Below are 21,447 nucleotides of genomic sequence, written 5' to 3' on the forward strand. Positions count from 1 at the left end.
TGCTGAGTATAGTTTACAGATGACGAAACTTTGGCCATGAGCCTGGAGAACAGATCCGGTTGGGACCTGAGCGCACATCGCCCAGCCTTTGTAGGGAAGGGCAGACGTCAAACTGCCAGCGGAAGCACTGATAGTGTCCAGGTGATCCTCCCAAAGTGTCCTTTGGCAGAGGATCAAAAGAGGAGCGGAGGATGCGCGCGCAGCGCCGGAGGCCGGGGGTGGGGTGGGCGGAAGGGGTGGATCCCGGGGGCTGTTGCGCGTGCAGCCTGCACGTGGCCGCGACGTATCCGCTGGGAGGGGGTGTGGCTTTGGGTTGAATACGTCAATCGGGGGGCGGGGCTTGTCGGGAATTTGTCCGCAAGAGGACCGAGGCCACATCCCCAATTGGAGGGAGGGGGCGTGGCCCAGCCCAATGTTGGGCAGGGCTTGCCCTACTTGGGCGGGAGGGGTGTGGCCCGGTTCGGTGCGCGGCGGCTCTGGGCCTGCGCGCGCCGGAGTCAGGGGTCACAGCGGCGTAGGCTGTGGCGGGAAACGGTGTTTGAAGCGGGTGAGTAAAGGACGAAGGGGAATTGTAGGGAACTTGGCATGGCAGGGAATGGGGCTTGAGGAGCTGAGCGCGTAGGCCTGAGAGAGGGTTGTGAGCGGTCGCGTAGGGCGTGGCGGCGGGGGGGACCCCCTTGGCTCGGGGACGCGCGAAAGGGGCAGGGGCCAGTGGGCCTGGGCGCGTGCGCGCGCGGGAAGATGACGGTGAGGTGTGTCTCTCGGCCTGCAGGGGGTGCATGCACTGGGCGCCCGGTCCCGGGGTGGGGTAGAGGACGCACACTAGAGGGTCTTTGGGGCCACCGGATGGATCCCGGAGGTACTGGGAGACTGAATAGTGCACGTGGGGGCATGGTGTCATCCTTTACTGTCTAAATAATGAGTATCCCGCCAGGCCCCTGTAGAAATGGGCTACAGGCTGAACAAGTCTAAGAAGGTCCCTGCCTCGGGAAGACAGATAGTAAACAAGTAAAAGTAATAACAGTAAAGCAGACCTTTCAGGCTCTGAAGTGAATTACAACACTGAACTTCACAAAAGTGAACTTCACTTTCCGAAGTGAAGTACAACAGGGTAGCCTGCCTCTTTGGCTAGAGTGATCAGGAATCGCCTCTCAGGGGAAGTGACATTTGAGGAGAATTCAGCCATGTAAAGAAAAAAATGGGCAGAAGGACCATCAAGTGCAAAGGCCCTTAGATAGGAAGGAGCTTGGCGTATTTGTAGCTGCAGCAGAGGGAACAGGTAAGGGTGGAGATGTGGGGAACCAGATCCTGTAGGGCCTTGTAAACCTTGGTGTGCGGTTTGGCTTTTATTCTGGGTTTCATAGGGAACCATGGGACATTTCGAGCATTAGAGCAACAGGACCTGCCCTGCGTTTTGAAAAACTCACCTGCTGAATGAAGGTGGAGTTGTAGCAGGAACAACAGTGGAGGGAGGGAAACCAGGTAGGAAGCAAGAGGGGATTGTAGGTGGCTCAGCCTGCAGTGCAGGTGGAGAGGATCTATCAGGCACAGGTTGTTTTGGGGGTTTAAGCCAGCAGGATGTGGGGGTGTAGGGAAGAGGAGCCCTGAATGGCTGGGGTCTGTGGTTTGAGCAACAGCCGGGGTGAAGAAGGCTGAGAGATAGCAGGTTTGGGGGTGCCACTCTGAGGGCACAGCTTAGATGGAATGAATGGGCAGGGTTTAGAGAGGGCAGGGTGATGTCAGTATGGCACCTTCCTAGCCCCACCCACTCCAGGAACCTGTTGTTGCCTTTTCTCTCCCCCTCCTTCATGCACTTCATCACCCAGGCCTCTCCTGTCCCTTAGAGAGGCTCCTTTCCTACTTGGCTTTTGCCACGCCCTTCTCTCCTGTGAAGCTCTTACCTATCTTCAGGCCTTCAGTCAGCTGTTCTGTGGCAGGCTTTTTGCTGTGAGCAAGTGATAATTGAGTTTGGTTGGAGGAAGGACAGGAAATCTCAATTCAGAGTGCTCTGAGCTATGATGAAGCAACACTAGTCTTTGGGGTCTCAGGGAAGACTCAGGATTGGTGACGCTCAAGAGGATTCTAAACTGACATGACTTGAAGTGGCCTGCGTTCCAGGCACTGTGCTGGGGACCCTGACCCGGTTTTTGAGGAGCTCACAGCCTGAAGCAGTCCCTGCTTGGGGCACATACGTGCAATAACAGAAGTAGCACAGGGCACTGTAGGAGCCCTGGGGAGAGCGGATCAGCCTGGAGGTGTCGAGCCAGAGCTGTCTCTGAAGATGCAGAGAAGTTAGGTGGCCAAGAAAAAGGAGGATTTCATCTAGCAAACACTTCCCAAGGCCAGGCCCTGTGCTGGGCCACGCTGGCGACTCAGAGAAGTGTCAGACTGTGCCCTGCTGTCGAGGGCTCCCTCCCTGTCTGGTGAAGGAGTCAGACACGGGCCCAGATGGTCCCAGGCCTTTGACAAGGACAGTGGGAGTCAGGGAGACCCAGAGGAGGGACAAGGCCAAAGCATGGGAAGTGTGTATGTTTCTGGGGGCAAGAGTGAATAGTTACATTTGTAATTATTTCATCATCCCCTCAGCAGATGTGTGTGAGCCAGGATACAGGGGTGAGCAAAGAAGCAAACCGTCTCCAGTCTGACTGCCCCATGGGGCAGAGGACAGCTCACCTGTGTATCTTGCCTAACACAGTCTGGAGTGCGGGTTAACAGTGGAGCTCTGGAGCCAGCCTGCCTGGGTTAGAACCCTGGCTCTGCCCCTCTGAGGTAGCTGTGCCACCTTGCGCAAGTAGCCTCACCTCTCTGGGTCTCAGTTCCAGTCATTGTATTAGAAGGTAATAGCAGCACCTACCTCAGAAGTTTTCATGACAATTCCGTGAGTGCCTTCATTCATTCTTTCAGAAGATGTTTATTGAGCATGTTTTCTGTCCCATGCACTGCATGACATATAGCCAGAAACAGAAGACAAAACCCCTGCTCTCACAGAACTCCCATTCTCCTGTGGGGATGGACAGTAAACAAGATAAATCATCGATATTTGTAGACTTGAGCACACACAGTGCTGGACCCCACCCCCGAGGACCAGATTCAGTGGGTCTGGACAGGGGCCTGACAATTAGCACTCCAACAAGTTCCCATCTGAAGCTCAAGCTGCAGATCCCAGGACCACACTTGGAGAACTCTAAGAACTGATACAGTGCACCAGACAGTGATAAGTGCCATCAAGAAAAATAAAGCAGGGAAAGGGGTTGGAGAGCGTCAGGATGGGACAGTGGGGCTGCCATTTTAAACAGGCTTCACTGAGAAAGTGACATTTGATTAAAGACCTGAAGGAGGGGAGGGAGGAAGCCATGGAGACATCTGGGGAAGAACATTTGGCAGGGCAGAGGGAACATCCTGTGCAAAGGTCCTGAGGTAGGACCAAGCTGGGAATGTTTTAAGGAACAGAGAGGAGGCAGGTAGCTGGAGCCGAGTGAGCAGTGGGGGAGAGGGTGGGAGGTGGTATCCAAAAGGACATGGGTGATTGTACAGGGTCTTATGCACCACGCTGACGACTTTGCTTTAACTTAGAATGTGACAGGATCTAGGAGCGAGCTCTGAGCAGAGGAGGGATGGGCTGATCTGACATATTTGTACAAGATCCCTCTGACTGCCATATGGAGAATACACTGAGAGGGGCAGGGTGGAATGAGGGAGACGAGAGAGGCTCTTCATTCATTCAACAGATATTTCTCGAGTGCTCTCTCTGTGCCAGGCACAGTTGTAGACTCCTGCAGAGCTTCAGTAAAGAAAACAGACAGATTCTGACCCTCATGGAGCTCATCCTCCAGCAGGGGGAGACAGACAAACAGCAGTGTACAACATAAAGATGCGAACAGTCTTAGCGGAGGGGCCAGGCTGGGAGCTGGGCAGGGGCTAAGAAGCCATGGGACTTGAGTCTGTTGGAAGGCAGGCTGACAGGATTTGCAGATGGAGCAAGCATGTGGTCTGAGTGGAAGAAGTTGGAGTGACTCCACAGTTGGGAGCTGCTGTTTATTGAATTGGGGGAGACCATGGAGGTGAAAGAAGCAGCTTGCGGGGAGATCAGGAGCCCGGCTTTGGAGCCTGAGGTGCCTGAAGAGATGTCCTCACAGTGGGCAGCTGGATCTGTCAGCCTGGAGCCTGGGGAGAGGTCTGGGCTGGAGACACAAAGGCAGGAGTGATCAGCAGAGATGGCATTTAAGCCGTGAGGTTGTGTGAGATGGGATAAGAACACTGAGGGAGTAAGGGTCACAGAGAAACCAGTGCCTGACCCAGAGTGGGCACTCAGCGTGTTACTGCTGCAGGCGCTGGTCAGCGTCCGCTACTGAAGGGTCAAGAAAGGAAGTGAGCACAGCATTTGCCAAGCTCCTGTAGGGCAGCCGAGAGAGGTCAACACGGGCCTCCTTCCTTCTAATGCTGCTTTACCTGACTGCACATAGGACGGTGCCTGAGATGGGGCACTAGCAGAGGAACCTCGATTTTGTTCCCAGCAACACCTTCACTCCTACTGCACGCCCCTGGCCACAGCCCATTGACGTAGGGCAGCCAATTGGCCCCTTGTGCCTCCCTCTGCCAGGGCAGGTCTGGCTACTCCTCTGGGCTCCTGTAAGCCCCTCAGCTTCCTATGCCCTACGTTTTTTTTTTAATACAAAAGATAACACTAAGTACACCGTTCTGCATCTTGCTTTCTCTACCTAACAATGCGTCTTTGAGAGCTCTCCATATCAGTACATAGAGTGCTTCCTCATTCCTTTATCTAGCTGTATAATATTCCATGGAATGGAATGGAGTTAATGTGATTTATTTAAATAGTCCCCCAGGGGAGGACATTTAGGTGGTTTCCAATCTTTTGGGATTGCAAACAGTGCTGCCGGAAATAACCTTGTAAAGGCAGTTTTTCATCATGTGGTAGTATATCTGTAGCATAAACCCCTGGATGTGGAATTGCAGCCTCCCCACTTTTATATTTTTAATCGAGGTCTAATTTACATAAAGTGAAATGGACCATCTCAAGCGTATATTTGGATGTACAGTACATTCGCATCACCCCAGAAAATTCCCTCATGCCCCTTCCCAGTTAGTCTCTCCCACCTTAGAAGTAGCCACTGACCTGATTTCTAACACCATAAATTAGTTTAGTTGATTCTAGAACTTTGTGGAAATGGCATCACACAGCATACTCGTGTACTTCAATTTTTTTAATTGAGGTGAAATTAACCATTTTAAAGTGTAGCGTTAGTGGCGTGTAGTACATTTACAGCCTTGTGCAGCCACCACTTCTGTCTAGTTCCAGGACATTTTCCTCACCCCAGAAGGAAACCCCATGCCCATTTGTAGTCACTCCCCATTCCTGCAGTGTGTACTCACGTGTCTGGCTTCTTTTACACATGTTTGAGATGCGTCCATCCTGTGTGTATATCAGTAGCTGCTTTTTAATGCTGACAAGTACTCCATTATATACCACCTCCAAACATTTGCCATAACACATTCCAATCAGTTCAGAATTTTCTGTTCTGTGTTTGTCAAGGTCTAGGCTAAGCTGCTATAACAGAGACCCTAAAACACAGTGACCCAGGCAAGATGCAAGTTTATTTCTTCACATAACCATCCAAAGGTAGGCAGATGTACCCCAGAAGGCTGTTGAGGGCCCAGGTTCCTTTCATCTCTGCATTGCTGCAGTGTTGTCCTTGTCCCCGTGGCCCAGGTCGGCTCACCACATCCATGCTCTAGCCATCCGGAAGTGGGAAGAGGCTGGAGGGCAGGCTTCCGCTTAAGGCTGTCCTGGAAGTTACACATCTTACAGTCATCCCGGTCCATGAGAGAGAACTCAGTTCTGGGACTGCCCCCAGCAGTGCACTCAGGGAAATGTCATCTTGAGCTGGATTACCTGTGGTGTCCACAAGGCCCAGGGTGTGTTGCAGAAAGGACCAAGGGGATACTGGATGTGGGGGGATAGTTACGGGATCCAGAAGTGTTCCCTTGAACCTGGGACAGCTGGCTTGTTCCCTCCCCCTTCTCCCTCCTAGCTGGGTCTGGGGTCTGCTCTAGGTTCCCATAACCCCTTAAGTCTCAGCTTGAGACTGGGAGACATGTACTGTTTTAAAATTTCTTTTTCTTCTTTAATACTTTCAAACTTACAGGAAGGTTGAAAGAAGAGTACAAAGAATCTGTACACCCTTCACCCAGATTCACCTGTTTTCACATTTTACCCTGTGTATTTTATGATTTGCATGCACACTTTAAAAAATTATTTTCAGAATAGCTGCGTACGCCATGGCCATTTAACCCTTGAATACTTGAGTGTGTGTTTCCTTAGAATATTCGATTACCGAACCTCAGCCAATAGGCTTAACCTGAATACAGTCTTTTGTTCTAGTCCACCAGAGGATATGTACTTTTATATCAGTATATCTTGTCAAAATATACCCTCAAAATAACTTCTTATAGATTCCTATTAAGAAAACATGTGAACGTAAGAGGCAAGGGGTTCAGTTAATTTAAAAAAATTTAAAATAAATAAATAAATAAATAAATAAATAATATATATGTATATATATATAAAAACATATAAATAATAGTCTCTATTTGATTTTTGTTTTGTTCGCTATATTGAATCCTGGATTGAGAGGAGCTTACCATAAGAGCATTTTGGGGACAATTGGAGAAATTGGAAAATAGACTATTATTGATTCACTGTTAAATGTTCTGGATTTGATCATTGCACCGTGCTTATTTAAGTGAATGTCCTTGTTCTTCAGACTATCTGCAACTATCTCCCGAATAGTTCAGGAAAATAAATAATCTGATATGTGCATATTATATTAGAGGGTAGCGGGGGAATGAAAGCAAAAGTGGCAATATATTGACACGTGGGGAATCTGGGTGAAGGGTATATATTCAAAATAAAAAGGGCTTTTGTTTATGTTTTGTATTTAAATAGGATGGGAAGCCTCTGAAGTCTTCCTTTTTTTTTTTTTAAACTTTTATTGGGGAACAGTGTGGTTTTTCCAGGACCCATCAGCTCCAAGTCAATTTGTTTTTAATCTAGTTGTGAAGGGCGCAGCTCACTGGCCCATGTGGGAATCAAACCAGCAACCTTGGTGTTATGAGCCTGCGCTCTAACCACCTGTGCTAACTGCCTGCCCCTAAAGTCTTTTGAGCTGGGTAGGGACCTGGTCAGTTTCATGTTTTAGCCCATTCCCTGGACCCAGCACAGTGACTGGCCTGAAGGAGGCACTTCCTAGCTGTTTTTTGAATGAAGGCCTGGGTTGATGGGGTGATGGGTAGGAGAGGGCATTGAGGCAGAGGTTTATGGGAAAGAAAGGGAGGGATATGCTAAGGACCAGGTCTGTGATGGGGAGAGGGTGTCTGCAAGAGACAAGTAAACAGGGATAAAAGCATGTGGAGGGCTTGAACAGGTGAGGAAAGGATTAGACTGAGGTGATGTAATTATATTAGCTAATGATTATTGCGCATCTGGAATGTGCCAGTACTCCCTGAGCCTGTAGGTGGCATGCCTTTTCAGGCACTCCAGAACATTAAAAGGCTCACAGTCATGGTGGGTACGTGGGAGGCCGTGGAAAAGACAAGAACTCTCATCTAGCCCTGACTTGCCCAGCAGGATGGATGGTAGGCGGCGGCCAGGCCCAGGCCCAGGGCCTGGGGTGCCCCCGAAGCGGGCCCGTGGGGGCCTCTGGGATGAGGATGACACACCTCGGCCATCCCAGTTTGAGGAAGATCTGGCACTGATGGAGGAGATGGAGGCAGAGCGCAGGCTGCAGGAACGGGAAGAGGAGGAGCAGCTGCAGCCGGTCCTGGAGGGGGCTGTGGACGGTGAGACCTAGAGTGGGAACCCCCTGCACCCCTACCTATCTTGCCTCTGAACAGACAGCCACACAGCTGACCTATGACCTTTGGCCCACTTTGAGCACCACAAAGGCCTGACCTTTGACCCCATGCTAGTATACCACCTCTGTTGCCTGACACTTCTGTTATGACCTTGACCCTTGACCTCGCAATCTCCAGACTTTCCTGTCTGATCTAGAAACCTCTACCTGATTCCTTTCACAATTCAGATGCCACCTGAGGGGTCGTGTGCTGAGCTGGGAGGGCATTTACTTACGGAGAGGGCCATGACTCCACATAGTTCCACTTCCCTCCCCCTACCCAGGGCAGTTCTCTGCAACAGCCATAGATGCCCGCTGGCTTCGGCCCACTCCGCCCCTCCTGGACCCCCACACAGAACCCCTCATCTTTCAGCAGTTGGAGATTGACCATTATGTGGGTAAGACTGGGGGCCTGGCCTGGTGGGTGGGAGGAGATTGTCACAGGCAGTCCCCGCCCAGGTGACCAGGGCTGTGAGGGAGGGACAGGGATGGGGTGCCCAGGACGGGCATCTAGGAGTCTGGTGAGGGGGTCGGGGCACAGATGCCGGGGTTGGGGTGGGAGGGACATGTGATTGCAAAGGGGCAGCTGAAGGGAGCTATTTAGAATGACAGAACCATCTTGTACCTCGATTTTGGTGGTGGTTACACGAACCAATATGTGCATTAAAGTTCGTGACACTACGCACACACCAAGTTGATTTTACTTTTTAAAAGAAAATTTGTTTTGTTCTGTTTTGCAAAAACAGGCAGGGCCTCCCTTTAGCTGTGGGGTGAAAAATGGACTGTAGGGGGACAAGGGGGAAATAGCAGGGCTGAGTTGAGGCGGAGTGAAAATGCAGAAGGTCGACAGGGCGGAAGTGCCCCAAGCTACAGAACGCGGGGCTGTGTTCCCAGCACAGGAGAGAGGCTGGGGAGGAAAGCCTTGAGGGATCTGAGGGGCAGCCCCTGCCTTACACTGTGACACCCCCCAGGCCCAGCACGACCCCTACCTGGGGCACCCCCGCTGACCCACAGCTCTGTGCCTGTGCTCCGTGCCTTTGGGGTCACTGATGAGGGCGTCTCTGTCTGCTGCCACATCCACGGCTTTGCGCCCTATTTCTACACTCCAGCGCCCCCTGGTAAGTGGCCCAGACCCAGAAGATCCCTCCTCGCCCCTGGCCACCAGGTGGTGGCCCCTGTGCTTCTGACCAGCCCTCCCAACCCCAGGTTTTGGGCCCCAGCACCTGGGTGACCTGAAGCAGGAGCTGAACGCAGCCATCAGCCGGGACCATCGAGGAGGGAAGGAGCTCACAGGGCCGGCTGTGCTGGCTGTGGAGCTGTGCTCCCGGGAGAGTGAGTATCTTCCCTGGGGGCCGAGCGGGTGGTGGTCCCTCTGGGCCGGTGCCAGCCTCCTCTGTTCGCAGGCATATTCGGGTACCAGGGGCACGGACCCTCCCCATTTCTGCGCATCACCCTGGCGCTGCCCCGCCTCGTGGCCCCCGCCCGCCGCCTCCTGGAACAGGGTGTCCGTGTGGCAGGCCTGGGCACACCCAGCTTTGCACCCTACGAGGCCAACGTTGACTTTGAGATCCGGTACAGCCCCTGCCTCGCTTCTCCACCCTCTGCCCCACTCGCCTCCATGTCGGCTCTGGCCCACTGACCTCATTCCCCTCCAGGTTCATGGTAGACGCAGACATCGTGGGCTGCAATTGGCTGGAACTCCCAGCTGGGAAATATGTCCTGAGGCCGGAGGGGAAGGTACAGGGCTCCCCAGGGATGGGGGGCATGGATCCCGGGACCCTGCAGCCACTGACACACCCTATCTCCACAGACCACATTATGTCAGCTGGAGGTAGACGTGCTGTGGTCAGACGTGGTCAGTCACCCGCCAGAAGGACAGTGGCAGCGAATTGCACCCCTGCGCGTGCTTAGCTTTGACATTGAGTGTGCTGGCCGCAAAGGTCTGTCCCTGGGGCCCCTCCCTCCCTCCCTTCCTTTGGACATCAGTGATGGACCAGTCTTGCCCCAGAAGTCCCTGGACTTTTTAAGTTCACTCGGGGAGGAGAGAGTAAACACACAAGTGGGCGGGTTATTGTAAGACTTGAGGGTGGTAGTAAGGTGACAGGGCAGCTTCAAACAGGTGGGCAGGTGTGCGTTGGTGCGTGTAGTGGTGAGCATAGCTGCCTTCCAAACAGGTGGGCAGGGATGGCCTCAGGTGAGGAGACAGGCCTTGTGAAGAGGGATGGGGTGGAGGTGGGGAGAGCATTTTCCACAGAGAGCAGGAAGTGCAAAGGCCCTGAGGCAGAACTGTCCCAGTCTGAGTGAGGGAGGGGAGAGGGCAGGAGATGAAGGAAGATGGGGAGCTAACATGGGTCATGCAGTGTCTGCAGGCAGTGGGGGTGGAGAGGAGTGGACAGGCTGAGGGAGATTTGGAGGTACAGTCACCCTAGTGTGTCACGAGGGAGAGGAGGCGTCAGGTCTCCTGCAGCCCGTTCCTTCCTCCCTCCTTGTGCAGGCATCTTCCCTGAGCCCGAGCGGGACCCTGTGATCCAGATCTGCTCTCTGGGCCTGCGCTGGGGCGAGCCGGAGCCCTTCCTGCGCCTGGCGCTCACCCTCAGGCCCTGTGCCCCCATCCTGGGCGCTAAGGTGCAGAGCTACGAGCGGGAGGAGGAGCTTCTCCAGGTGCCTTTTGTTCCACGTCCCCCCATTTTCCTCGGCACCCCCCACCCTGACCTCCACACCCCAGGTGTGGGGCCGTTTTCTGAGCTCTTTGGGACATGGCCCCTGGATCTTGAGTCCTGTGTCCACAAGTTCCAATCCCTTCGCATTGAGGGGTCAGTGCTTCCCATCTGGCTTCTGCATTATTTCTAAGAGCACTTGCCCAGTTATTCTACCATGGGCAGGAGGGCTCTAGGGCTACTCTTGGGGGCTTCTGGAACATTCCAGGAATGGGAGGCCTCCATGGCAGGGGGATGACCAGGATGACAAGCAGGTTGACCCTGTGTGCTCCCCACCCAAGGCCTGGTCAACCTTCATCCGCCTCATGGACCCCGACGTGATCACTGGCTACAACATCCAGAACTTCGACCTCCCGTACCTCATCTCCCGGGCCCAGACCCTTAAGGTAGGGCAGGTGGTGGGGAGGCTTGCCCTGGGGCTCAGAGTGGGCGGCCACTGTGCGCCTCACATCGCCCGCTCCCTTGAGGTCCATCTGACTCTGTGTACCTGCAGCCCGCTGCCCCCAGAGGCTCCAGAGGCATCCCTGAAAAGCCCATTTACCCTGTCCCGCTCCTGCTTGAAGTCCAGAAAGTTACGGTGGTGCTTGCAAAGGCAGGGAGGGCATTTATGGCTAAGTAAGAAAAGGCTTGTGTACTTAGAGGTGCAGACTGAAGCATGTAGGGGTGCATGGCTTTGTGTTCTAGGCTTTAAAATATGTCAGCCAAAAATAAGGAAAGAGAGGGTTCCTTGAAGTATGTGGCAAAACCCTGATGCTTGTTGAACTTGGGTGCGAGTGTATGGGCTGTGTTAGTTTGCTAAGCCTCCCATACAAAGTACCACAGACCTATATTGTCTCACAGTCTAACATCAAGGTGTCGCAGGGTTGGTTCCTTTTGAGGCCTCTCTCCTAGCTTCTGGTAGCCTTGGACGTTCTTGGCATGTAGATGGCATTCTCCCTGTCTCTATCGCATCTCCCTCTGTGCCCGTCTCTGCTGAGATTTCCCCTTGTTCTAAGGACACAGTCATACTGGACCAGGCCCCACCCTATGATCTCATTATAACTTGATTACTTGCAAAGACTGTTTTCAAATGAGGTCACATTCTGAGGTTCGGGGGTGGGTTGGGATTTCAACATCTTTTGGGGGGACAGAATTCAACTCATAATGGGGTATATTGTATTATTTTCTCCTTCTCTCCATGTTTGGCCAATTTTGTAATAAAAAAAAACATACTTACGGCCCCTGACAACTCCAGGGCAAGTCCTCCTGTCAGCCCGGGCCACTGCTCCCCTCCTCCCTTCCACCCTGTTGCTCCAGTCCAGCTCAGGCCTCTCCTCACCACCTAGTCCCTCCCAGGTCACCGTCTTCAGCACAGACCCCTCTCCAGACCCCAAACCTAGCTCTCTGTGCAGGCCCCCACCCCGTGTACCCCACCGCCTCCCCACTGAACTCGGCGTTGTCCTGTCCTCCAGCTCCCTGTCTGGGTGCAGCCTCCCAGCCACTGGCTCTATTCCTTGCCGCCTTACCCCCATAGCTGTCAGACCCCCGATTCTTCGGTCCCTGCCTCCTGTTCCTCCCGTCCAGTCCACGCCCACCCAGCCCCTGAGGGTCTTTGCACCAGAGCTGCCCCTGTTCCCAGCCGTTCCCAGCAGGAAGAGTGCTGCATTGAAGTGGGTGTCATGGGTGGTTTGATCTCCGTTCCTCTGGCACGGGCCTGGGGGTTTTGGGTCAGGGCCCCCTCTGCAGCTGCCTCGTGCTGTGCCTCCAGGTGCAAGGGTTCCCCTTCCTGGGCCGCGTGGCCAACCTCCGCTCCACTATCCGGGACTCATCCTTCCAGTCAAAGCAGACCGGCCGGCGGGACAGCAAGGTGATCAGCATGGTGGGCCGCGTGCAGATGGACATGCTGCAGGTATGGCTGGGCCCGGCGGGCAAGTGGGTCCTGGTCCTTGGGAGGACACTGCCCAGGGCCTCTGCCCACCCTGCCCCACCCACTCCAGGTGCTGCTGCGTGAGTACAAGCTCCGCTCCTACACGCTCAACGCCGTGAGCTTCCACTTCCTGGGCGAGCAGAAGGAAGATGTGCAGCACAGCATCATTACCGACCTGCAGGTGCTCCCCAGCCCATGACCTCTGACCCCACCTCCTGCCTGCCCGACCTTCCATGTCTGCCGCCTGTCCCTAACCTCTGACCCTGCCTTTTGCCCTTGCTCTCACTCTGTCACCTATTTCTCTGACCTCAGCCTTGCACCTCTCTTCCTGACCTTGGACTTCAACCTCCCACCTGTGCTCCTGACCTTCACCTTAACCTCCTACCCCCAACCTCTGACCTCTCCTTGCAGGTGTGACTCCGCATTCCTGCCCACTCACATGACTCACATGACCTCTGGCACCATGACCTTGATTCTGCTCACCTGCCCCGACCTCTCATCTGCACCAGCCCTTCAGACTGCTCCCTCCTCCCTCTGACCCTGTCAACTCCTTGACCTGCTACCTGCTCCCCACCCGGACCCTTGCCCTCTCCCTGCCCTCCTGACACTACTGGTGCCTGTCCCCAGAACGGAAATGACCAGACACGCCGCCGCCTGGCAGTGTACTGCCTCAAGGACGCCTTCTTGCCGCTGCGGCTGCTGGAGCGGCTCATGGTACTGGTGAACGCCATGGAGATGGCGCGTGTCACTGGTGTACCCCTCAGCTATCTGCTCACCCGTGGCCAACAGGTCAAGGTTGTGTCCCAGCTGCTGCGGCAGGTCAGTGTACTGACCCCAGGGTGGGCGTCCGGTCACTTACGGCAGCCCCTCCCTTCTCCTCCTCCCCCCTCTTCCAGTCAGGGCAACCCTGACCACATCCACACTCCGTTTCCCACCTTCTCCCCTCCCAGGCCATGCGCGAGGGCCTGTTGATGCCCGTGGTAAAGACAGAGGGCGGCGAGGACTACACAGGAGCCACAGTCATCGAGCCCCTCAAAGGGTGAGGCCCTGCAGTGGTGCAGCTGGGTGGGGGTGGTGCGGGTCTCCGGCCCTGACTCCCTTGGGCCCTCCCAGGTACTACGACGTCCCCATCGCCACCCTGGACTTCTCCTCGCTGTATCCATCCATCATGATGGCCCATAACCTCTGTTATACCACGCTCTTGCGGCCTGGGGCCGCCCAGAAACTGGGGTATGGTGCCCTCCTTCAGCACGTGGAACCCAACGCTGCCCAGGGCCCACTCAGGCAGGGTGGGGCTGGGGACCCAGATATAGTGGGGAGGGAAGGGGACACGTGAGAGGTGGGGGAAAGTGGGGAGGCCGAGCGTCACTCCCCACCGTCTTCTGACCCAGCCTGACTGAGGACCAGTTCATCAAGACGCCCACTGGGGACGAGTTTGTAAAGACGTCGGTGCGGAAGGGGCTGCTGCCTCAGATCCTGGAGAACCTGCTCAGCGCCCGGAAGAGGTGGGCTCTGGAGCCTCCCGCCCACCCCTCCTCAGAGCCCAGGCTTCCTGAGGCTACTGGTGGTCACTGTCTTTGTGGGAAGGGCTGCCAGGCCCCACTTAGCTGCAGCCGTGTGTGAATTAGAACAAGAGACCCCCTCCAGGCAGCTCCTGTTCACCCCCCTGCTGGCCACCTCTGTGCAGTACATGGGGCGCACAACTGTACATGGCACCCCTTTTCAGAAAGGCTCCCTGCCCAGTGCCCAGGCCTGGGCCTCTCGTTTCCCCCCGAGTCCTGTGACACCACCTGAGTGACCTGTGCTCCCCGCTCCTCCCAGGGCCAAGGCCGAGCTGGCCAAGGAGACAGACCCCCTGCGAAAGCAGGTCTTGGATGGGCGACAGCTGGCGCTAAAAGTGAGCGCCAACTCTGTGTATGGCTTCACCGGTGCCCAGGTGGGCAAGCTGCCGTGCCTGGAGATCTCACAGGTGAGTGCTCAGTCCCCACAGTGGGCAGGTAGGGGACAGACAACCCCTGCTCTTGGAGAACTAGGGCTCTGTGGTGGTGCCGCATCTGGAGGTCAGGTCCCAGGTCCCCTCAGCTCGCTGCCTTTTGGACAGGGGGTGCTTGAGTGAGTGGTTCATTCAGTTGTTCAGTAAACACTTGTCAAACATCTGCTCTGGGTCAGGCCTTTGTGCCCTGTGGGTCCAGCAGGTGATGTAACGGATGAGAATTCTGCCCTCGTGCAGTGCCCAGCCTCAGAGGGACATAGATGGTGACAGCAGTAAAGGTGTACAGGAAGACAGTTGTCACCAAGGGCTCTGTAGATAAATATGGGAGGGGTGGGGTGCAATATGGCGGGACCGGGCAGGACTGGGCAAGGCAGGCAGAGGCAGAGGGACACGGGGGAGAGCAGCAGTTTTACTCATTCTTCTATCTGCCACGCAGCCACCCTCATAGACCCCACGTCCCCGGTAGTCTCGTCCCCTGGTCCCCATGAGGCTGAGGGAGGGGAGGGCAGTGGGAGAACAAGGCCAGCCTCTGCTTAGCGGGGCTGGTGTGGGGCTGGGGCTTACCCAACAGTGCAGTCAGGCTCTGGCGCTTGATTTGCTGTGTGTCCTCAGTCACTGTTAGCAGGCATGGGGGTCCTCCTTCCTAACTCTGGTATGAGGACCCCAGTAAGGAAACTCAGTGGGTGCTTGGTCAGTGCTCTGCTCCAAGAAGAAACTGGGCCTACTGCCTCCTTCCCCGCACATAACAGTGTCCTAGGCCTATTAAGTGGAGACATCTGTGCTGCTCAGCAGAAAAACAGATCTACAGTGAGACCACAGAGGTCTGAGGTTCTGCCCAGCTGGGAGCTGTGCCTGAGTTCATGGCCTAAGAGAGCCTTAGAAAGGTGTTCCTGTCCAGCCTCTTTCCCTGGGATTTGGGTCCTGGCACATCCCAGACTTGGTTACCTCCAGCCATGGGTAGCTCCCTCCCTACCTGGGTATTGTGTCAGTCCTCGTGCCTCTAGCAAAAGGCTTGGAAGAAGTGGGAGGGCCTTGTGCACACACACACACACACACACACACACACACGTATAATTCAGAGGGGCCCCCCAAGACCATCCTGAGATCCACTGATTCGCTGAGATCCACTGATTCGCTGGGACTCAGAACTCAGAAAAGCCGTCACGTTCACAGTTATGATTTAATACAGTAAAAGGAGAGATTAAAATCAGCCAAGGGAAAAGGAACGTGGGGCTGGGTCCAGGAGAGACCAGGCCACCAGCTTCCAATTGTACCTCCCAGTGGAGTTGTGCAGACAGTTTCTATTTTTCCCGGCAATGACATGTGATGACAGAGTACTGCCTGCCAGGGTAATACTCACCTGAGCCTTGGTAATACTCACCTGAAGGTTGGTCACATAGGCATGGCTGACCACCATGTGGCTGGCCTTGGCCTCCAGCCCCTTGTAGAGGTCAAGCTGATACTTGGTGGCCCATGGCCCCAGGTGAACAAAGATACTTGTCAGGCAGGACATTCCAAGGGCTTAGAGGTTCCCCCCCAGGGGCCAGACAAGAGCCAGGCCTCTCTTTGGACAAGGCGAACTCCTTACTGTACGCCCCTGTCATTGGCCCTCTCATTGGCCTTGCATAGTGCCCGGGGGCCTCCCCCAGCCTCTTTGGGGAAAAGAAGCTGAGGTTCGGCCCTCAGACTCCAGCCCCTAAGCAAGGCCAGGTGGAAGGATGTGGCTTTGCTCCCCTGGGTTCCCTCATCGGGACTGCTGCTTCCTGGCCTTGTCTGTCTGTTCTCTCTCAGCCCTTACCCTCTGTATTCCGTTGTATCTCTTTCTTAGCCTCTTATTTCCGTTTCTGAAGCTTACGTGGGCAGGGGGATGGAATAATTAAAAAATACTGAACTATTCTAGAAAAATAGAAGAGAAAAAGCAACACAGAACAGGTAGCACAAATACAAGGCAAGTAGTAAAGTAGTAGATTGTACCCCAGATCTAATTAGCAATTACTCTAAATGTAAGTGGCCTAAATGCCCTAGTTAAAAGACAAAGATTTTGTGACTGGATCCAAACAAACAAAAACAAGAGTCACCTCTCGCCTTGGTGTGTGCCCCGCCCCCCAGCCTCAGTCTCCTTATTTGTAAAATAAGACTTGGAAAGGAATGGTTTCTCTATGGGGTTGCTGCAGCCCCCTTCCCTGGAGGCATTCAAAAGTGTGTAGGGTCATTTCCTGTTGCCCAAGGATAGGGGTGGCACTGCTAACTTTCAGGAATGTCAGTGGTCCTGCACCACAGAGCGCTGCCTGTGATGTCACCAGATGTCACAGCACCTCTGTGGAGAGAAACACTGAGCCAGTGGCCTTTTCTGGCTCTGGTCTTTCCAACACTCATTTGCTGCAGTCAGTTCCTCCTCTGTGCCCAAAGCTGTGGGTCAGGGACCCACTCTTTGCAACCATTAAGGAGCAACTTAATGGCCCTACTTTGCAGATTTGGAAACTGAGGCCCAAAAGGGCAGAGTGGCTCGCCTAAGCCCACACCTCCAGTAGGCAGTGGAGGTAGGACCTAGTCTATGTCCGTCCACAGCAGACAGCCCCTGGGCCCTCATCGCGTGATTCTCTCTCCGACAGAGCGTCACCGGGTTCGGGCGCCAGATGATTGAGAAAACGAAGCAGCTGGTGGAGTCCAAGTACACGCTGGCGAATGGCTATAGCGCCGATGCTAAGGTCAGGGGCCACCCTGCCTGCTACCCAGAATGAGCCTGGAAATGCTTCTGGTGGGGGGCGTACAGGGGGCCCTCTGGTCACATACACCCTGTCCCAGGTGGTGTATGGTGACACTGACTCCGTCATGTGCCGATTTGGTGTCTCCTCTGTGGCTGAGGCTATGGCCCTGGGGCGGGAGGCTGCGGACTGGGTGTCGGGCCATTTCACCCCGCCCATCCGGCTCGAGTTTGAGAAGGTAAGTGCTCCCCATCCCTGGTCTTGGAGTGGGCACTGTGCGTCTTGCTAGTTTTGAGGGGCCTCTGATTCTCAAGGTACCTGGGCTTTGCACATAGCACAGTGTCTATTTTTTGACAACCTTATCAGTCTTGGGAGTGTCTCTGGTTTGGGATTTCCTGATAATCTCTCAGGTGTCAGGGCTGCCCTTGGCAGTAGGGACCCTGAATCAGGGTGCCATTGTCCAGGGCTCCCCACACCAAGCACGTGGCAGGCTCCGGTCAGGAGTTCTCACACTGGACTTTATCCACAGGGTTCAAACCAGGGTCGGGCTGCGGGGCACACCTTCTCTTGGTTTCGGAGCCTCCCAGTTTTGGGAGGTCCCTGCCTCTGAGCTCACTCCTGGGCCTTAGTCTCTTTGATGGGTGTCCCCTGAATTCCCCATCTGCCTCAGGTCGGCCCCAGACCCAGATTTGGGGCTCTCCAGGCTTCATCCCAGCGTCTGGATCTCATGTTTAGGGCCTGTCTCTAGGTTTATCCCAGTCTGTTTCAGATTTGGGGGTCCTGGTGTCCTGAGGATGTTCCCGGGCTCAGGCGCTGCGGTGTTAGGGTCCATCCCCCCAAGCATCCCAATCCCGCGTCACAGGGACCATCGCTGTCTGTCCTCAGTTTCTGGGGGACATCTCAGGATTGGGCACTGGCCTCTACAGTCTCAGGGGCTTCAGCCACAGGTTCCCCCCAGGTCTACTTCCCCTACCTGCTCATCAGCAAGAAGCGCTACGCAGGCCTACTCTTCTCCTCCCGGCCTGATGTCCATGACCGAATGGACTGCAAAGGCCTGGAAGCTGTGCGCAGGGACAACTGCCCCCTAGTGGCCAACCTCGTCACCGCTTCGCTGCGTCGCCTGCTCATTGACCGGTGTGTAGGACCCTTGATATAGATCAAGAGGTTAGGTCCCAGCCCCCTTCCCTCAGACCCAGGAGTCCAGGTCCCCAGTGCCTCCTCCTTCAGACCCAGGAGTCCAGGCCCCTAGCCTCCTCCTCCCCTGTGGACACAGGTGTCAGGCCAACTTTGTTTCAGTGGCGGAGTGGTGGAAAGAATATGAGGTTGTACAGCTGTTTGTTCAGGCCCTGTCTCTGCCGCTGTGCAGCCTATGGCTGGGCAGGGCTCTTCCCCGCCCTGGGACTCAGCCCTCAGAGCCTATCCTGGTCACCCAGCCTTGGGGAGGCAGAGATACCAGCCTGGCCCTCAGCAGCCACTGTTGATGCCCCCATCTGACCCTCAGAGACCCCAAGGGTGCCGTGGCCCATGCGCAGGATGTCATCTCGGACCTGCTGTGCAACCGTATCGACATCTCCCAACTGGTCATCACCAAGGAGCTGACCCGCGCAGCCGCCGACTATGCTGGCAAGCAGGCCCACGTGGAGCTGGCCGAGAGGTCTGCCCAGTGGGGGCCGGCCCGCCCCAGCTGAGCCCAGCACTCCCTGCGGGGCGCCCAGCCCTCTGTGCCACCTGTCCTTACCCACTGGTTTCCCCACAGGATGAGGAAGCGGGACCCCGGGAGCGCACCCAGCCTGGGCGACCGGGTTCCATACGTGATCGTCGGTGCTGCCAAGGGCGTGGCTGCCTACATGAAGTCTGAGGTCAGGCCCACCTGGGCTGCCCACGCCACCCAACCCTCCCTGCTCTCACTTCTGCTTTCCGAGCCCAGGGGAGGGTGTTTCCCGCTGTGGGCTCCACGGGGCCCTGACAGCCACCCCCAGCACACCCAGGAGCTCCATGATGTTTAGTTGCCAGGCCGGCCTGCACCCTCTGGAGGGTCCCCCTTGCCCCCCACTCCTGTTCTCCGTTTCCAGCCTCCCACTCCAGCCCCTGTCCACCTTCGTACCTCAACCCCCTGCCATGAACTCTGACCTGCCTTGGTGACCTGTGGGCCCCACCTGTGGACCCCAGCATGGATCACAGAGCCCATGGCCAGGGTCCCCCATGACCTCTGACCCCTTCCCAGGCCCACATTTCCCCCTTGATGCCAGTCCCTAAATGGCAGTGCTAGGTCCAGCAACTACCCCGTTACCAGGGTTCCATTCATGACCAGAAGCCCCCCAGTGGCTCCTAGTGCCCTTCACCCCAGCATCCTGTTGTGGACCATGGCTCTTGGCCCCAGCTGTGACCACTCAGGCCACTTTGCCCACAGGACCCCCTCTTCGTGCTGGAACACAGCCTGCCCATCGACACGCAGTACTACCTAGAGCAGCAGCTCGCCAAGCCGCTCCTGCGTATCTTCGAGCCCATCCTGGGCGAGGGCCGCGCCGAGGCCGTGCTGCTGCGTACGGGGGTGCCCAGGGCAGGTGGGGGTGCCCAGAGAGCTGGGAGAGGGCACCAGCTCATGCCTGTCCTCACCCATCACCTGCAGGGGGGGACCACACGCGGTGCAAGACCGTGCTCACGGGCAAGGTGGGCGGCCTCCTGGCCTTTGCCAAGCGTCAGAGTTGCTGCATCGGCTGCCGCACTGTCCTCAGCCACCAGGGTGAGCGCAGTCCCCAGCTCTGACCCCAGACCCTGCTCCCCACCCTCCACCCACCCTGCCATTGCCCAGGGTCCCCAGCACCCGCCCCACAAGCTGGCACTGCTGCCTGTCTAGGCCCTGGCCCCTGGGTGGGGGGCTCCTCTCTGCAGTCACACCCCAAGGGGGTCCTGGACCCTCAGACCTGGGAGTTCCCCGGGGAGTTTTCCCCACACACTCATTCCCTTGTTCTCTCATCTCTGGGGACTTTCAGAAGCCGGGATGGGCAGCGGGTGGGGAAGGGACAGGGATGGGGCGGCCCGGGTCCTGGCTCGCCCCCAGCGCCCCTTGCTGACCTCTGCCCCTAGGAGCCGTGTGCAAGTTCTGCCAGCCCCGGGAGTCAGAGCTGTATCAGAAGGAGGTGAGGGGTCGTGGGAGGGCACTCGGGGGTAGGGGTGAGGCCAGGGCTGCCTGCTCAGCTCCACCATCCCCAGGTGTCGCACCTAAACGCCCTGGAGGAGCGCTTCTCACGTCTCTGGACCCAGTGCCAGCGCTGTCAGGGCAGCCTGCACGAGGATGTCATCTGCACCAGGTACGCACACCTGTCCACCCCCACCACCCTCGCCTTGACCTGCCCAGGTCCCCCTAAGCTCCTGAGGCCTGTGGACCAATGCCCCAACTCCAGGGTCTCCAGCAGCGCCCCATCCCACATCCCTCTTGGGCTGTGGGGTCTCACTGACCCTTGGTGTCCTAGCCTGTAAAACGGGCCAGTGCCTGCCCCAGCCCTCCCAGGGGTCGGGGGTGGGGAGCTGTTCAGTGGGGCAGGGCCGGGCACCTGTATCTGCCTGGGAAATGGCCACACTGCTGCCCCCCCCCCCAAGGCAGCATGTATGGTATGCACCGCAAGGTCAAATTCTTAAAGCTGCAGCCATATTAACTAACATCTGAGGAGCAAGCCCCCCCCCCCAGTCCTGACCCCCTCCCTCAGGGCGGGGCCGGGCTTTCCCCAGGGAACGGGTGGGCGGGGTGGGTTCCCACGCCAGGTGACAGGTGATATACGGCTGGTGGCCCAGCGCCTCAGCGGGCACCCGCTGTTATCGGCTCCCCCCATGCCCGCTGAGCAAACAGCCCAACACGGGAGGGGGGTGGGTGGGCAGCAGGCCGGGGTCAAAGTCCTGGGAACTGCCCCCGCCCCATCACTGGGCTGAGCTGCAGCAAGACTGCAGCCCCAGGCAACCAGCCCTGACCCTGCTCCCAACCCTGACCCCTAACCTTGCCCACAGCCAGGACTGCCCCATCTTCTACATGCGCAAGAAGGTGCGGAAGGACCTGGAAGACCAGGAGCAGCTTCTGAGACGCTTTGGGCCCCCTGGCCCTGAGGTCTGGTGACCTCTGACCTCAGTGGGTTTCCCACAAGGGCCTTGGGGGTTGCAGTTGGTGGAGAATTAATAAAGTTCAGGCTTTTTGTTACCTGGTGTTTTGTGGTGTCTGGGGGAC

At 56.3% G+C, this 21,447-nt stretch overlaps 1 protein-coding gene across 1 annotated transcript; it reads left to right on the forward strand.

Annotated features, from left to right (window-relative positions):
- Positions 1-439: 439 nt before the first annotated feature.
- POLD1 (DNA polymerase delta 1, catalytic subunit) lies at positions 440-21,420 on the forward strand. Its single transcript, XM_019658324.1, has 27 exons — positions 440-547; positions 7,646-7,857; positions 8,195-8,308; positions 8,882-9,028; positions 9,117-9,242; positions 9,314-9,482; positions 9,566-9,647; positions 9,721-9,850; positions 10,405-10,571; positions 10,909-11,013; positions 12,375-12,515; positions 12,604-12,714; positions 13,161-13,352; positions 13,484-13,572; positions 13,647-13,763; positions 13,925-14,038; positions 14,355-14,502; positions 17,139-17,234; positions 17,332-17,469; positions 18,190-18,365; positions 18,733-18,885; positions 18,988-19,090; positions 19,642-19,774; positions 19,861-19,974; positions 20,319-20,371; positions 20,445-20,542; positions 21,234-21,420. The coding sequence occupies exons 2-27, from the start codon at positions 7,647-7,649 to the stop codon at positions 21,337-21,339; spliced, it is 3,333 nt and encodes a 1,110-aa protein (XP_019513869.1). The 5' UTR covers positions 440-547; position 7,646; the 3' UTR covers positions 21,340-21,420.
- The last annotated feature ends 27 nt before the right edge of the window (positions 21,421-21,447 follow it).

Source organism: Hipposideros armiger, unplaced genomic scaffold (assembly GCF_001890085.2).
Source record: "Hipposideros armiger isolate ML-2016 unplaced genomic scaffold, ASM189008v1 scaffold_283, whole genome shotgun sequence".
In the NCBI taxonomy this organism is placed as follows: domain Eukaryota; kingdom Metazoa; phylum Chordata; class Mammalia; order Chiroptera; family Hipposideridae; genus Hipposideros; species Hipposideros armiger.

Bases quoted from the DNA above. Each gene is read 5' to 3' on its own strand.
- POLD1 (XM_019658324.1), top strand. From the start codon at position 7,647: ATGGATGGTAGGCGGCGGCCAGGCCCAGGCCCAGGGCCTGGGGTGCCC. The intron at 9,483-9,565 runs GTACAGCCCCTG...ATTCCCCTCCAG, and splicing joins AACGTTGACTTTGAGATCCG to GTTCATGGTAGACGCAGACA. The intron at 9,648-9,720 runs GTACAGGGCTCC...CTATCTCCACAG, and splicing joins TCCTGAGGCCGGAGGGGAAG to ACCACATTATGTCAGCTGGA.